The sequence below is a fragment of the Labeo rohita genome, chromosome 7 (assembly GCF_022985175.1).
Source record: "Labeo rohita strain BAU-BD-2019 chromosome 7, IGBB_LRoh.1.0, whole genome shotgun sequence".
Taxonomy (NCBI): Eukaryota; Metazoa; Chordata; class Actinopteri; order Cypriniformes; family Cyprinidae; genus Labeo; species Labeo rohita.
Window position 1 is genome coordinate 23165311 of NC_066875.1, and position 18514 is coordinate 23183824.

At 36.8% G+C, this 18514-nt stretch overlaps 1 protein-coding gene across 3 annotated transcripts in view; it reads right to left on the reverse strand.

The window, feature by feature from the left end:
* Positions 1–18514, reverse strand: part of adamts18 (ADAM metallopeptidase with thrombospondin type 1 motif, 18) — a 64825-nt gene that overhangs the window by 34095 nt on the left and 12216 nt on the right. For 2 of the 3 annotated variants that reach the window (XM_051113853.1, XM_051113855.1), the window contains exons 4-12: positions 9143–9425; positions 8581–8780; positions 8397–8480; positions 6707–6866; positions 6009–6114; positions 5183–5320; positions 4890–5043; positions 3305–3400; positions 793–941 (exon numbers count right to left, since the gene is read on the reverse strand). In XM_051113853.1, coding sequence (XP_050969810.1) covers positions 793–941; positions 3305–3400; positions 4890–5043; positions 5183–5320; positions 6009–6114; positions 6707–6866; positions 8397–8480; positions 8581–8780; positions 9143–9425 — 1370 coding nt within the window. Of the gene's footprint in view, positions 1–792; positions 942–3304; positions 3401–4889; positions 5044–5182; positions 5321–6008; positions 6115–6706; positions 6867–8396; positions 8481–8580; positions 8781–9138; positions 9426–18514 lie in introns of all 3 variants that reach the window. The other variant, XM_051113854.1, reaches the window with a different exon arrangement.

Sequence of the window (18514 nt, forward strand, 5' to 3'; positions counted from 1 at the left end):
GCATTATAAGTATTTCCTATTCCAACAGAAATATGTTAAGATGCTCTAGACAGCCAAATGTTGATGAAGCACAATTCCATGTTCTGTGTTTTTGACCAAACCACACATTGAGCCATCTGTGGTCTATAGAAACCCAATCTCAAATAAACCTGCCACCACATAAAGAGAGGAAGCACCTGAACCTAAACGCACAAACACTCCATCTACTATTTGACAGACACTCAAATCTTTAACAATCCTGCTTTATATTATATACCTTAAATACAGTGTAAATCACTTTGGATATGAGCATCTACCAATGCATACATGTAAATATTTATTTATTTATTGTAAGTTGCTTGTTTGTATGACTGTCTATTTATTCTCTCTAGTAGATACACTGATCCTGTGCATTCTGAAACAGTGAACCCTGACATACCAGAATACACTTAATCCAAGATTACTCAGTGTGTCAAAGTTCGGGGGTAATCTAGGACTCGCAGTAGGTCAGTCGGTCAGGAAAACACAAGTGCTTCCACCATTCACAGCTAATCTACCAATCAAGGCAGCCTTACGATAAAAAAATGCCATTAACTTTTTACTTCAGCGATTTTAATTAGCATAAACAAACAGCCAGAGTACAATTTTGCAGTCAGATGCTATGTTTATCTGGATTTCCTCTCTCACACACGCTGAACTGAACCATTTTCTTCAAATGCATAATAGATGGTTCATAAAAAAATGAAATGTGTCAGTATCTTAGCATGAATGAGTCTGAAGCACACTGTCTGATATCTTTGAGTTTTTGGTTACCTGGGGCTGTTGCAGGATCGCTCTCGGTGCATGACTCCTCCACCACAGGTGCGTGAACAGTCAGACCACTCGGACCAGCTTGACCACTGGCCATGCACTGCTCTAGGACCATGATCACCAAATTTGACACACTGTCCTCTCCTGCACCACTGCATTATGGAAAAATAAAAAGAAAGAACATTTTACACCGATCAGTTAAATGTGAAAGCCTGTTTCTGCCTTAGATTTATTGTGACTTTGCATCTTGCAATTACAACCTTACATCTCACAATGTTATATTTCACAATCTCGGATTATGAGTATTTCTCATAATAATTTATATTGTTTCACAACTCCAACTCTATATATAAGTGGGGCTTTACTTCTTATGTTAGACTCTTATGTGGCTCATATCTCATAATTACTATCTCATAATTATTATTTTTTATTTTTTTATTTTTTTTTTACAATTTTTAATTCATATAGAAATGTGTTGAAATTTATAACAGACACGAAAATTACTTTTGGTGGGTAGATGAAAAGACAGCTATGGAAGCCTGTTTCCACCACTGAATTAAAAATAATAAAAAAGGTAATTGCGATTTTCTCTTAATTTTCTCGTGAGAGTTTACATCTTGCAATTCTGATTTTTTTCATGGTTATAAAGTTATAAAGTGAGAGTTATAAAGCCAGAAAACATAAACAATTCTGAGATAAAAAGCTGCAATTCCAAAATTTTTTTACACCACCTCATACATTTATAAGATTTCTCAACTTGTATGATTTATTTTTACACAAAATCTGTTGCTCCATAAATGTCCAATACAAACATATATCTTTTTCCGCAATCATACACTTTGGGCGCAGTGAAAAACACATTTTTCTTAGGGTGTGCCTGTAGCCTTGTTGTACGAGTTGTACAATTGCGAGTTTATATCATATCAGAATTGCAAGAAAAAAAAGTCAAAATTGTGAGATACAAACTCGCATTTGTGAGATAAAAATGCAAATTATAATTTGCAATTGCGAGTTTATATCACGCAATACTTACAAAAAAAAATCAGACATGCGACTTTATGACTCGCAATTTTATATCACACAATTTTTAGTAAAAAAGCCAGAATTATGAGTTTATACTTTGCAATTATGACTTTAGGGTACAACAGGGCTAAAGGCGCCCCAGGGTAAAAGGCGCCTTTGATATTATTTTCCTTTCAACCACTAGATGGCAGAAAAACGTGGTGTAGCACTTTCAAAAACATCCGCTTTTCAAGATACACATGCAAATTTGCTGCGCAAAGTCGATTCTGTGCTTATTTGATCTAATACAGACAAAGGTCTTCTTAATGATTTTCAGTTTTGTTTAAGATAATTAAAACAGCAGTTTTTAAATTACAAAAGAATGTGTAAAAGTATGGTATTTAGGGTAAAAAGCTCCCCTGCTGTTGGGGCTAAAAGGCACAATAATGAACATTCTAATTAATAGAACGCAGACTTTTCCATTTGTTGACATGACATTGTTAGATTCAGATAATAAATATCATATATTATGTTGTGTGTCCATCTTAGAGACAATCACCATGTTTAGAATGAAATCATCATATTTAAAAACATGCTATTAATCATAGAATATAATAAAATATCACTTCCTGTTACTACTGTAAATCTATATTAAATTATTATGGGATCTCCTTCAATGCTTTCAGAATCTTGACATTTTAAAATGATTTAATTTCTGTATTTTAAAATACATGTTTTATATTAACATATTTTAATGACAGTATATTCATTGAACAAAAATATAATTATTTTATCATCAAAATAAGCAGAAAATAGTACAAACTAAAGTGATTAACTTAGACATTATTAAAAAAAAAAAAAATGTTTGTATCAATACTGTGTGCGTTTTACCCTATGCTGGTGTGCCTTTTACCCCGTGTCTGACTTTATAACTCATAATTGTGAGTTTATATCATGCAGTTCTCAGAAAAAAGTCAGAATTGTGAATTTCTGTCATGCTACTCTGACTTTATAACTCGCAATTGTGAGTTTATATCAAGCAATTCTTAGGAAAAAAGTAAGAATTGCGAGATTAAAAGTCGTAATAATCTTTTTTTTTTTTTTATTCAGTGGCTGAAACAGGCTCCCATAGACAGCAGACTACTATCAGACAAACAGATTTTTTCCATGTCACAGACAAGACACAGTATTAGAGGGAAAGTGAGGAAAAGGAGAAAGTGTATCTATAAAGATCTTGAGCCTGCTGGTTTGGGATGCGGCCCAGAGTTACACCTGGAGAGCAGGACTCGGCCTAGCCAAGCCACACAGTCCCACACATCAGCACCTCTTATCCCCATCAACCAGTGGAAAGGCCCAACTGTCCATATGGAACATTTACACAAAGCAGAGAACAATACCGCAGGTGTGGATGAAGAAAGATGGTGAGAGAGAGACCGGTCAGTTCGTGTTCCTCTTTAATGGTGGTTCAGTGAGTTCAGACAGAGAAAAGGTGAACAGACAAGCACTCACTCACCATGTCTGGTCCGCAGATGGTGCCCTCGGCAGCAGGCATGAACTTGGTCTCACACCGGTGTCCTGTTCTGTGGCACCACAATGATTTACAGATGTCCTGGTGGGCACGAACACACAGAGAGCACAGTCAAAAACGGGCCTACACCCGCTGGGAACCCTTCAACCTCCCTGGCTTGCACCTCACCACGCCGACCTCTTGTTTCTACAGCAACGGCCAATCAACTTCCCCAACAAATAAAAAAGCCTGTCAAAATCAATCACTGTGCTGCCCAAAAGAAACACGCTATTATCGTTGCATTTTGTTTCTTCCCACAATACGATGATAATAATGGGTGATGAGAGGTTGGGACACCGGCCACTGCTGGCCGACGGCCCGATTGCATCTGGCAGACAGTGAGAGAAACATGGTTTACAAAAGCTAGCAACACTGGACTCTGGATCATCGGGTAGCTAACACCGCTAGCTCCCACGGCTAATTACATCTCAACGACTTTGTGGCAAGGACAGGATGGTTTGGGGGGAACAGAAAACAAAAACACTGGGTTTTATCTCCACAATCATTCTTAATTAAGATGTACAGCTGCCTTCCATCAAGGTTGACGTTCAAGACCCTTTTCAGCGCACGTACAAGGTCCCCGGAGCGCACAAAAGCAACAGGGATCTCTCAAAGAGGAAGTCCGTAGCATGAGAGCTAATCCCACAGATAGACTCTCGCAATGTTCATTTCCCAAGCATAACTATTTGCATATCAATGTGTGCGTTAGACGCTAAAGGCTACAGCGGATGCCAAAGGGGGCCCTGTCCATCTTTGTTGTCCACGGACTGTGAATGAAGACTTAGAGTAGATTTTGAGGCAGTGGGTTTCCTCTCAGTAGACTGTTTTATTTCCAAAGCTCAGATGTGTGTTTGTGTTGACCATGATGTCTCCACACACAAACATTACAGGTTGAAGCACATTTAAATATCTGAGACTCTAAATGGACTCAGTCTCTATGGGATTGTGCTTAGTCAAAAGGTATCGAAGATTAATTATTTAAAGGAGAAGTTCACTTCCAGAACAAAAATTTACAGATAATTTACTCACCCCCTTGTCATCCAAGATGTTAATGACTTTCTTTCTTCAGTCGATAAGAAATTATGTTTCTTGAGGAAAACATTTCAGGATTTCTTTCCATATAGTGGACTACATTGGTACCCCCAAGTTTGAACTTCCAAAATGCAGGGTGTTATCTAGTGAAACGATTGGTCATTTTCAAAACAAATCGACAATTTATATACTTTTTAACCTCAAACACTTGTCTTGTCTCTTGTAGTCTGTGTAATTCGGGTCAATACAGTTAGGTTAGGGCAAAAAACTCCCATCGTTTTCTTCTTCAGCGCCAAAATCGTAATAATTTCTTATCGACTGAAGAAAGAAAGACACAAACATCTTGGATGACAAGGGGGTGAGTAAGTTATCTGTAAATTTTTGTTCTGGAAGTGAACTTCTTTAACTAGAGTTGTTTGCCGATTCCAGCATGTGTTCAAACTAATTTAGCATAAAGGGCTTGAACTATGAAGAGCATATTTTATACACTATTGGTTACCTTTACAAAGTCCAGGCTGCACAGTTTTGCTTTCGAGCCAAACTGCCATTTGCACTGTATATCAGCATCATACAGCTGACCTGGAAGCTGCTCGGGATACTTGTACTGGCCTATCTGCTTGGGCTCGTCCACTAAACACGAAGCCTGAGCTGTTCTGTGAACACAAATGCACGCAAAAAAAGATGAGCACAGAAACAGACCATACACTATTATTACTAAAACAAATTAAATATACACATTTCTAAAATGTATTTATATAACACATTTTGATGATAAGTGAAGTGAGAGCTTACCCTAAAAATCGGTTCAAGTATTGCCGACTACAGGCAGACCAGGAGAAAACACCATTATTCCCAGCCAATGTGGGAGACATAATGTTCCCTTCAGTCTTCCGGCAGGGATTCCCCTCTCCGTCATGGATCATTCCAAAACTGGGGCAAAAAAACGAGAGAGCAAAAGAGGAAGAGATGGAGATTGTGAGTTTAACCCAGTGAGACTATTAATGTACAACCTCAGGACAGAAACCACTCCCCGAGTCAGGTGGGACATTACCTCTATAACTGAAAGCTCTTTCATCCCACAGAACCCTTTAATAATCGCCGTACTTTACTGAATAGAATAAGTCACATGATTCACACTCACACACTTCTCCAGTCCTGTGAGAATCAGGCCAATTAATGCATCAAAATAAACATATGCGCTAAAGTCACGAAATGTGAAGTGCTGGCAAGATGTGCCATGTGTTTATAAATGACCACTCCTCAATAAATGAGTGATTAATGATTGTTGGCCAGTGAAGATTTTGCCCTAAACACTGTGCACATTGGAGGCACGTGTCCATTTCATTTGTACAAAATGTTTGAACCGCTGAGAATAACAAATCCCACAACATGTTATCAGCCTGGTGGTTCTCCAGGATAGATTTTGCTCCAGTTTACGTTGAAAATGCGCCAAAGGGCCGAAGAGCTCAAAATACGGCTGTCATAAAAACAAAATCTCAAACACACAACATAAACTTCCCCTTATCACAATGGCAACCGGCAAACACAAACAAAATGTTTGCTGTTGCACAGCATATGGTTTCCCAAACTGAAACAGTGAAAGCATGAGTGAACGTACTTATGTCCTGACTCGTGGGCGATGGTGAAAGCGAGGCCCAGCCCCGTATCTTCATTAATCGTGCAGCTACGATATTTGCTACACATCCCACTTATTGGAGCGAAACCTGCAGACAGGAAATCAGAAAGGACAGAAAGCTCAAAACAATGATGCATTTTGAGGACACAAATCAAGCTGATTTCTTGCAAATTCAACAGGTTTGAATGAAAACGTTAACATGCGATTTAAGTATCACTAAACATGCCACAATGTTTTCAAACCTATACAATTTAAAACAGGATCGTATTACGCATAAACACACTTTTAGGCTATTTTTCCTGCCTGTATGTTCTCCGCTTCGGTTTGAGTTTCACATCATAGAGAGGCAATTTAAAAGCAGTGCTTTCCCCTTTGCCATACATTCAAAGAAGTGCATACTTGTGGTTTGGAGCTTCAGAGCTGAATTCATTACATTTGGCTGACGCCTCTATAGCAAAAACTGAAGAAGCTGCCAACTGACTGCAAAGTGGATTTGAGCTTTCTTGGATTCATTCAGGTGAAGTTCTCTGCCTGAGGGCAGACTAGGACACACATCACCAACCACAAGCTCTTTCTTACCTTGGCATTGTGTAATTCACCCTCTTGCAACTCGATTAGCCACTGACATCACAACACATGACCCACTTCTGCTATTGGAAGGTGAATGTCAAGTGCCTTACCCAAGGTGTCACACGGTTCATTCTTCCAGGAGCAGATGTCCAGCCCCGTCAACAGAATGGCATGGTCGTGCCGCTTGCCGTTTTTACCTATCAGGCCTGATTGCCACTGGCAGAAGCTGTTGAGTGATTGGTCTGCGTGATGGTTGATAGACAGACCCAGCTGACAGCAGCGAGGCCGAGGAAGATGAAGTGTTCAGAGGGGTGGTGAGAGAGAGAAGAAAGAGTAGTGAATGATCAGGCATCTTTCAAGCATGAAAGAAATGAAAAATAAATGTCTGGGAATCTTTTAAAAATCAGATATGACATATTCAATTTACCTTTAATGAGAATAATCTAGCTATAACGACCAGTGTTTCCTGCACTGTTTAGTGCAAAAGCAAATTTAATCTTATCTTGTAGTCTTTGTTGAATGTGATGCAATAAAAAGGCTGTGTACTGCAAAATAATGCCAAGAAATGTCAACACACAACATATTTATCATTTATAAACAGATAACTCTTGTGAGCCGTTCTTTAGTGAATCAAAAACATACCGTGTGACCAGTATAGTCTGAATCCCAAGCAAATTCATTTTTAATGAATTAAAGACTTACAGGGAACAGTTTGTTTTGATTCACAAATAAATGAGTCTTATAAATCAGTTCTTTTTAGAGAATTAAAAACATACATGACCAGTATAGTCTGATTCCTGAATGAATTACTCTTAGGAGCCAATTCTTTGCAGTGAATCATAAAAAAACATGCAATGACTGGTATATTCTGATTCACAAATAATGACTCTTGCGAGTTTTAATAGTTTTTTTGGGGATCAAAAAAATAACTTGTGACCGGTATAGTCTGATTCCCGAACAAATACATTTTAAATGAATCAAAGACATACAGGGACCAGTTCGTTTTGACTCACAAACAAATGATTCTTATAAGCTGATTCTTTTTAGTGAATTAAAAACACATCATGACCGGTGTAATTTGATTCCCAAGCAAAATAATTTTATATGAATCAAAGACATACAGACACCAGTTTATTTTGACTCACAAACAAATGACTCTTATAAGATGGTGCTTTTTAGTGAACATACAACATGACAGGTATAGTCTGATTTCTGAATAAATGACTATTACGAGTCAGTCCTTTGCAGTTAATCATTAACAAACATGCAGTGACTGGTATATTCTGATTCACAAACAAATGACTCTTGTGAGTCAATTCTTTGCAGTGAATCATTAAACAAACACACGCAATAACTGGCATATTCTGATTCACAAACAAATTACTCTTCTGTGTTTTTTTTTTAATCAAAAGCATACAGTGTGATCAGTATAGTCAAAGAAATGACTCTTAATCAGAAACATACTGCATGAATATTTTTTTTTTTCACAGACAAATGACTCTTATGAGTTGGTTGTTTTAGTGAATTAAAAAACAACCAGCATGAGTTGTTCATAGTTTGATTAAAAAAACAAATGTGAGACATTTCTTTTCAGTGAATAGATCAAAATTATGAGTTACTGGTTTGAATCATCAGAGTGGTTACCAAATCAACAGCTGACTTGTGCTTTTTCAGTGATGTCTGTAAGTTTTGTGTCAGCATCATGAACGATTAGATATAGAGACACAGACAGAGACAGACAGACAGACAGTTAGAAATATATGAAAGAACGCATGTATGTTTTGCATGTATGTATCTTACCGGATCTTTCTCAAGTAGGAGGAGGCTGACAACAACAATGTTGATATCATTTCCAATAGTTCCATCTTTGAACAGACTGGAGACCTGTTTAGCACAACAACATTTTGCACATTATTACAGGTAAACAGTCACATGCTAAACAAACCGTCTTCTCAACAGCAATGCTGCTGATAGCTCTGCTTACCATGTTCATGACAGTAAGGACGTAGGTAGTGACGTTGTCTCTGCCATGTTTCTCCAGCATCTTCCTGTCTGCCACCACCAGAGTTTCCACATTCAGACCACCCTCTTTGCTCGATGTAATCTCTGAGCGCTTCACCCGGCTTTGCTGCTCAAACTCATCAGGCATGACAAAATGATCCTCTGTAGGAGGCTTGGGAGTATCTGTAGTTAGGATGAGGTGGAGAGATAAAAGAACGGAAACTTGTGAAAAGAGTGACAGAAACTGGAAATTGCCTCAAATAACTGCTTTTCCTTTTTCCACGCTAGCTGCCTGATAAAAGCGCCAGAGAGGCGATGACAGACCAGGAAATACACAGTCATTAACTTCACATGCTGTTTCCAAGCTTACATTCAATTTCTTTCAGTAATACAAATGATAATGATACAGTAGTTTTGCTTTTGAAATCAGTATAAATATCTCAGAGGGCTTTACTGTTATATGCACACTGACAACTTTTACAAGTACATAACGTGTAATGAACTTTCCATCTACAAATGGCTAAAAAGAAAGTTCCCTTACATACATTGCTTGCGGCGTCCGCAGAAATGTTGTCTCTGGAGCTTTCCGTGCTGGTAGTCATGATGACGATGGTGGTGGTGATGATGGTGATGGTTCTCATAGGGGTTGTTTGATTTAACACTGCTGGTCCAGTCAGTCTTATCAGCGTGCACTCTGCGCTCAGCTGATCGCTTGTAGATGACATGTGGATGATGTCCAGAGGGGGCGCTGTAGTTGTGTTGTAAAGCCAAATGCTGCGGTAGAGGAGTGATGAGAAGTTCCTCGCCGGAGAACCGGATCAGACCTGACTGCAAAGTACAGAGGAAGCTATAAGTAGGTATATTTACATTCCGTAGTAAGTTCACTTCCAGAACAAAAATTTACAGATAATGTACTCAGCCCACTGTCATCCAAAATGTTGATGTCGTTCTTTCTTCAGTCATAAAGAAATTGTCTTTTGAGAAAAATACATCAGGAAGTTTCTCCATATGGTAGATTTCTATGGTGGCCACAAGTTTGAACTTCCAAAATGCAGTTTTACATACCCTAACTGTCTTAAACCGGAGTCTTGAATCTTTTTTTAGAAAACAACCAATCATTTTTTCTAGATAAGACCCTTTTTCCTCAGCTGGGATCCTTTAGAGGCCTTTGAAGCTGCATTTAAACTGCATTTTGGAAGTTCAAACTCGCTGGCACCATAGACATCCACTATACGGAGAGAATTACTGAAATGTTTTCCTCAAAAAACATCATTTCTTTACAGCTGAAGAAAGAAAGACATGAATTCTGTATTCATGAATTCTGTACATTTTTGTTCTGGAAGTGAACTACTCCTTTATGAGAATATTCGGCTTCAAGCTTAAATTCAAGTTGAGCTCTATCGACAGCATCTGTTGCACGCTGCACGATGATTGCCAAAAAGATTTCCATTGTAAGCATATGTTGACACAACTGTCAGCATGTTTATTGTTTTATTTCTACAAAGTGGAGGTTGACTTGAACTTGTTCTCAGTGGTAATAAACAGCATGGAACAGATGCTGTCGACAGAGGTCAACTTCTAGTTAACCAGGAGTATTCCTAAAGGGACAAGTTAGCTTTGAGATAGCCAAGTTAAAATAAGAGCGCACAGATGTGGGACTGAAAATATATCAAATCAAAGACATGGAGGTATTTAGGTGAGTTTGATGTCATGGAAGAAAAGCCCTCCAGGAGACCATAGACTTTTACATTCCAGGTTGTGGGGGATTCATGGTCCCTCCAGCTGAAACGTCGGTGGTTAAAAAAACAGCTGTTGCAGAGTCACAAAAAATGGGCATCGCCATAGCTACAGCTGTCAGTACACAATAAACAAACGATGACATGGCGGGATGTACAGCAGCCTGGGGCTTCCGAAGGCATCTTAAGGAGCTGCCCATTTATCAAATGTTTCAGTACAAAGAGCAGAGGAAAGTTCATATGTAGCATTACCTTTCAGCAGCTTGTTTTACGGTGACGATTAGCATGGCCAAAAGCCAGGCATAGACTATCATATCTACATCCTCTCTCAACAACACTCAGTCCTTGAAACTCTCTAATTAACTCGTTTTCTCTGAGGAAAGGGAAACTTGAGAGGTAAAAGTGAAGAAACCTACTGTACAGTATTTTAAAAGAGTAATAGAAGTAAAAGGAGTATTACAAATTAAAATGACTGTTTTCTATTTATTTTAAATGTCATTTTTAGCAGCCGTTACTCCTTTTTAGCGTCTTTAGCGTCGCATGATTGTATTAGGAAACATGAAATTATAATATCATGTAGTGCGGTTAATAAGAATTATACAAAGCCATTATCAGGAAATACTAATTTGATTGAAAGACTGGAATCACATAATCCAGTCTTTTCTCATCCATGTGTGTGCCTGTTTATGTTGCTTGGGAGAGTTTGATGTATCTTGCAGAGCTGAATTAGATGGCATGTTTGAGAGGTAGGTGGAGGAGGTCAGATATTCGCAAGCAGTTGATTAATGAGGTGTGGGGTCAAAGGCGAGCCCAAAGCTTATCGTCTGCTGTGATAGTGACACGCATTGGTGCCCTGGGACACATCTGCAGCAAGCCAACACATGCGCATATGGAGCCATTACTAATAAAACATGTCAGAGCTTAATTGCTTCATTATAAGTCATATACATGTGTCTCCAGATTTATTTGGTTTGGGTCAGCGTTTCTACGATGCCTTTTCCAGCAAAATGTAGCAATATTTCAGCGTAAACCACTTTTCTCTATACGGCCGATGGGAAAAGCAATATATGTCAGCTTCATTAAGTAAACATGTACTACGCATATAGACTTTGTCTTTTCTTTAGGGTTACATGATGTATCTTTGCACTGTATTTAGCAGGACAGAATCACAAAAACTAGTCATAAAAATGGAATAATACAGAACGTAACCAAACTTGGAAGAATATATGGAAAGGATGGCCGTACAGTTAAACTGTGATATGAACTAGTGTCTGAGAACAATAAACCGCATAAAGTGCTATATCGTCTACACATACAAAAGGAGAAGTTCACTTCCAGAACAAAACTGTACAGTTAATGTACTCACCCCACTGTCATCCAAGATGCCTTTCTTTCTTCAGTCGTGAAGAAATTATGGTTTGTGAGGAAAACATTTCAGAAATTATCTCCATATAGTGGACTTCAATGGTGCCCGTGAGTTTGAACGTACAAAATGCTGTTTCAATGCAGCGAGGAATAAGTGTTTACAAAGTGAAAATGCAAAGGTTAAATGCCCTCAAAAAAAAAAAAGAAAAAAGAAAAAAAAAAAGTAAAACAGCGATGTAGGATGATTTTGAAGTTGGAGGAGAAAATGAGATGGGAGCATAGTACGCATGCGCATCGCAGAGCTAGACAAGACGAGCATTTGAGGTTAAAAAGTATATACTTTTTTTTTTTTTTTTTACTAGATAAGACCCTTTTTCCTCAGCTGGGCTGATTTAGAGCCCTTTAAAGCTGCATTGAAACTGCATTTTGGACATTTAAACTCACTGGCACAATTGAAGTCCACTATATGCAGGGCACTCGTGATATGTTTTCCTCAGAAATTATATTTTCTTAACGATTTAAAAAAAGAAAGGCATGAACATCTTGGATGAAAACAGGGTGAGTGAACTACTCCTTTAGGGCATGCATGACACTTGTGGTGTTTTCAGCATCTACCATCTCACCAAAATAAAAGGTTGGTTGAAGAAATGACAGAAATATCTTACTATTGTATGGTAGAATGCCATTCGTAATAACAATAAGAATAAAGTTACAATAATAATACAGTTTATGAAACATTATTTTTAAAGAATATCACATAATTTTATGTTTTAAAACCTATAGTGGAGCACTTTGCCAAAAAGTTCAAATTTAATTTGATTATATTTTAAAAGATTAATTAAATTGCAAAACATTTGTGCATTCATTTTATTACAAACATTTTTGATAACACATTTGTAGTAAATCATAAAACACATAATCCAGAAAAATTAAAACAGAATTTCAGAAAAAAATAAAATATATTTAATAGGGCATATTATTGTTAAAATGTTTTTTTTTTTTTTCATTCAAATGATGAGATATTCTTTTTGAATATTAAAATTGAATTAAAATGTAATTAAGAAGACTGTTAGTGACTGTGACTATTTCTGCAGGTTACATTGTTCCATTGTGTCACTGAATCATTAATTCAGTTGATTCATTCAAAAATGTTACAATGTAAAAAAGCAATACTGGATGTAAAATGTAAGTTATTCAATATTACCTTTTTTGTTGCGTTTATTGGTGTAAAAACATACACTACCAGTCAAAAGTTTTTGAACAGGAAGATTTTTAATGTTTTTTAAAGAAGTCTTTTCTGCTCACCAAGCCTGCATTTATTTGATCCAAAATACAGCAAATGCAGTAATATTGTGAAATAATTTTACAATTTATAATAACTGCTTTCTATTTGAATATATTTTCAAATTTTATTTATTACGGAGATCAAAGCTAAATTTTCAGCATCATTACTCCAGTCACATGATCCTTCAAAAATCATTCTAATATGCTGATTTGCTGTTCAAGAAACATTTATTATTGTTGTTGTTGTTATTATCAATATTTAAAACAGTTGAGTAAATTTTTTCTCAGGATTCTTTGGTGAATCGAAAGATCAAAGGATCAGCATTTTTCGGAATTTAAAAGCTTTTGCAACATTATACACTATATCATTCAAAAGCCTGGAGTCAGTATAATTTTTTTTCATCATTTTTATGCCAACTAGCGAGCGTTTAACTTTAAGACGTAAATATAGGTCTTAATAAGGTGCTTGCACAAACGACCTATATGGTCGTTTTTTGGATGACAGTTTTGTACAAACAGCACATATTATACACGTGTTTATTGATGTGAAAAATCAATGACTGTTTTACTGCTCTTGCCGCCAAGCCAGAGTGGAATCAACGATAAAATAGGTGTATCTCTATTGCTTTATTGACTTTTGTCTCTTTCCTGTTCAATATTTGCAAACATACACTGTATGGCCATAAAACCAAATTACCATTAATTCAGCAACAATGACTATATTCAGCACCTCCTGACAGGCCTGGCTTTACTAAGTAGGAAGTGTTGCAGTTGTAAAATAGGTCATATTACTCCAGTCATCAGTGCCTAGACCATATTCAGTCTGGCAGAGCCATTATTGCCAGAGACAAACTTCTGAGAGGCCAAGCGACTAGGTTATTGTGAGCTAAATGAGGGGAATATCTTACCTTCATAACCACAAAGATATAATAAACACACTGTGCTAAAGATGAGCCACTCTCTCCTGTCAGTCTGGCTTGGGGATGAAATAAATAGTGAATGTTTTCTTAAATACTGGCTACAAGACACAAATTCAAACATAATATTTGGAGACCTGTGGTGTCGTAAAGAAACCATTGGTCATGGGACGGTGCATCTTCCTGAATGACTTGAGCTGCTCTCATCACCGAGCTGAGGTCATCTTCCCTCTTTAAGACTAGATGTCAACCTCTGTCTCCCAGACTGCTGAACCTCACACATTCCGTCTGGCTTTGGAATTCTACCTAATCCCACCCTCCACGAACAGGCAAATCCTTGCAGAATAGCTGTGCATTCAGACAGTGATTTAACCCCCTTCTGTTCTTCATGCCCCGTGTGTTTGATCCAGCGTACCCCGAACCCCTCCCATCTCGCAGGTGGCAAAGTAAACACAGGGCACTCCCAGGGCTGAGGCGGTGCCCGCAAAAGTGCATGCTGTGAAAACAGCGGTAGTCTGTGGCAGGCTGCCGCAGTGATCTGGGGCATCTCCTCCCACCGTTAAACACGGGGCAACAGGGCCACTCGTCTCTCTCCAGCCACGCTGACCTTTCCTCGTTCAGCTAACGGCTTTCTTCCACTAACTGAAGGCAACAAAAATGAGACTGACTGATGTGAGATGTTAAAATCTACGAAAGTGATCACAACAAATATGGAGAACTCAAGTACATCAGCTCACTGCAACAACATTTGAAATGCATTTCATTTCATATGAACATGAAAAAAATTTATGTGCAATTTTATATTTGCTAGAAATTATACCTACATTAAGTTTTCTAAATATTTTTTCCTTTACTACACAGCCCACACATGATTTGCAGGGGAGAAACAAGTTACTATAGCCATTTTAGTTATAGAAATCAATATTTTTTTATTTTATTTTATTTTTTATTTTAAGTTTTTGAACAGTACGTTTTCTAAAGAAGTCTCTTCTGCTCACCAAGCCTGCATTTATTTGATCCAAAATACAGCAAAAGCAGTAATATTGGGAAATAATTTTTCTATTTAAAATAACTGCTTTCCATTTGAATATATTCGAATATATAATTTATTCCTGGTATCAAATTTACATTTTCAGCATCATTATCCCAGTCTTCAGTGTCACATGATCCATGATCCTATCACTTTTGATCAATTTAAAGCAATTTAAAGCACTTTTGATCAAAAGTGATAATAAAGACATTTATAATTTATAAAGATATCTATTTCAGAAAAATGATGTTCTTCTGAACTTTCTATTCATCAAAGAAAACTGAAAAAATTCTACTCAGCTGTTTTCAACATACTACTACTACTACTAATAATAATAATAATAACAAATGTTTTTGAGCAGCAAATCAGAATATTACAATGATTTCTGAAGGATCATGTGACTAGAGTAATGATGTCAAAAATTCAGCTTTGAAATCACAGGAATAAATTACAGTTAAAAATATATTCAAATAGAGAAGTTATTTTATTTAAAATATTTCAAACCCCTAGGGTACATCTTGGGTTGCTAAGTGTTCACAACAAAACCCACCCATTTGCTACTCAAAACTACTCAAAACTAGCCCATCACATTTTGAGGGGGTCCCCCATTAAAAATCCTATTCCGGGGGGATAAAAATCCACAATTTTTTGCGGGTTCCCCTGATAAAATTCGTATTCCAAGGCCTATCACGTCATTCAGGTTGCATGAAAAATAATTTGTTAAGTAGCCTAATTCCGCAGAAAAACTGCAGTTTCGGCAACACTGAATTCATGACAGAAATCCAAACATTTAAATTGCAAGGCGAAAAAATGGATGCACAAAATCACTTCATACTAAATTTTCTGTAGCAGTGCAGCACTGGCCTGAAAGTGACAGTTCTGTATCTGGACTGAAACTTTCTGACACTGGCACCAGCAGGACATCCTTATTGTTGAGCCCATTGATAAAAATCATTAAATATGGATCTTTGGATTCTCAAGAAACTCTTATACCACTACCACTACTAATATAATGCACACTGTGGAGCATAACCATGCTTGATGTAAAAATGCATTCCACTGCCTCAGCACTTCTGTTCTCATTCACACTGTCTCTGTCATGTAGGAGTTATAGTGTGTGCCTCTGTAAAACTGAAATCTTCACTCAAGCATCGAGAACATCAAATACTTACACAGACGATACACAAGACGCGAGTTAACGTCTACCACATACAAATCAACCAAAGAAGACCAGTATGTAATTTACTTTCTTTAAATAACAGGGTTAACATTCTTTTTTGATGATAATAACGCAGAATCGCCCTATTATTAGTGTATTGGAATTACAGTGCAGTTTTGCATTAAAACTTTACTCACAACCAGAAAACCAATGCCATTGATCCATGTTATGCACAAATGATGAAACACTACTTTCAAAAATAACTGGACAACTCCCGATCCTGTGATGTGGGTTTGCACACATCTTTACATTTGAAACCACGCTGACAGACAAAATTAACACTTTCTCTTCGCTTATTTCCACTCTTTTTCAGGTAAAATAAAAAAATAAATACATTTTTGAATTTAGAATTTTGAACATTTTAAAATCTCTAACAGCATTTGCAATAATATCTGTAAGTATAAAAACCCAAATCATTGTTTGAGTGAGTGGAGATGGGAGATGACTTTTGGGAAATGCCATAAGCCAGCATTTTAAGGAAAAGCCGCAAGATTTCAATGCTGCCGTTTTCTGAATAAAGCATGTTAGCACGTTACTCGAGATGAGCTTCCTGCGGTGAAGCCCTCCCCGTACAGGGCACCCCGCAAGCATGTGTTTAACCAACATCCTGGAGGACCTCTGTAAGTGCCCTGCAGTCCACCTCACACAATTATCACACATGTATTTCATTTGTTTTAGAGACATAACAAACTTTACTGTCAAATATCTAACAACTTAGTCCAGCAGTTAGCAGATGGAGGTGCTTTGCTTCGATAATGGGGGTAAATGGATTCCATCTGGGGCCAAATTTTTTGAGCTTTTTGGCCATTATGTCTGATGGGATGCAGAAAGAAAGGAACTGGCTGAAGATATGAGAGAGGAAATAACTGAAGAACGGCAGGGATCCTATTATCACAATATCAGTTGTTTTTTGTTTTTTTTGTTGTTGTTTTTGGCACACGTAGTGAGGATCACCACAATATGGTTGGTAAATTAAGATTGGCTTAATTTTCTTTCTTTCTTTAAAAGAAAATAAATATTGATATTCAGTGCTAGCAAAGAGGTATAGGGGGAACTGCGATCATGAGTTGATGAAATGCTAATAATTAAATTTTAATACATATATATCAATGACGTGACGCCGAAATTTTCTGTCTGAACTGATGAACATGAACTGATCATCTCTTTATCTTTACTAGTTATAACACAAAATAAACATGTATGAACAACAGATGGTATCTTTTTCTCCCGTACAAAAGATGTCAATACACACCATTTGTCAACTTCAAGTCCACCAACTTTACTCTCCTGTCTGGTTTGTTTGTCAGACATAACGGCGTATTTGGCCTTATGAGTGGTCAGATCACCTGTTAATCAAACTCCCGGTGAAGGGTCAATTGAGCAGCCAAGATTTGGCAAAGGGGCTAAAGAAATGCCTGCAGATAATGCCATGTGGTGCGTTTTTCACATGTCTCTTTACATACATTTTTAATAATATAAGGCCTTTGTGTCATTTGGAGTGACCACTCATCATGTGGTGCGACCAATTATAGGAATAACTGTATTAAAATAAAAATAAAATTGAAATATGAATCACTGCTACAGCATGATTAAGTGAATGGATTTTTTTTTAAATGATCAGTTTTATGCAATTTACAGGAAAAATAAGTCTGCTAACTACATTTAAGAAGGTAACTCTGAAATTATAAAACAAAAATATGAGATCATTATTTACAAAAACTCTAAACACTTTCATTACTGAGAATATCTAAAAAAAAAAAATGTTAAGCATGTTAAGGAAATTAATTTTTATATAAATCATGGTCACACCACATGACATTTTTTAAGGCTATGGCCAAATTAGAGATGAAAACACTAAAATCACTTAATTTAAAATTGTAATATGAATTTATGTGTACACAACATTCCTAATGTTTGAACAATTACAACAGATATTATTATTTGTATTTTTTTTAATGATTATTTGGTATGTTAAAATTGGCCTGTCGAAAATCCTTAATGGATTTTCAATGACCCATTGTCAATGACCCATATATATATATATATATATATATATATTTTTTTTTTTTTTTTTTTTCCATTAACAAATGTCATGAACCATTAATCAACATTAATCAATTGTGACTGTGTTACATACAACTATTTAAAAAAAAACTGTTCTCTTACAATCTCAGGGGGTAAATATTTTAGGTATTTTAGGTTCAGCTGGCAAAAAAAGGAGTATTTCCTATGGAATATATTATTGCACTACAATGTTTTTAATGTAATAACGTGTGGCAGGTGATCACATAATTACACAAGTGCCTAACTACAGCCTTCTACAAAAACCACCTGACTACTTAAAGCCTATTACACTCGAGGGAACG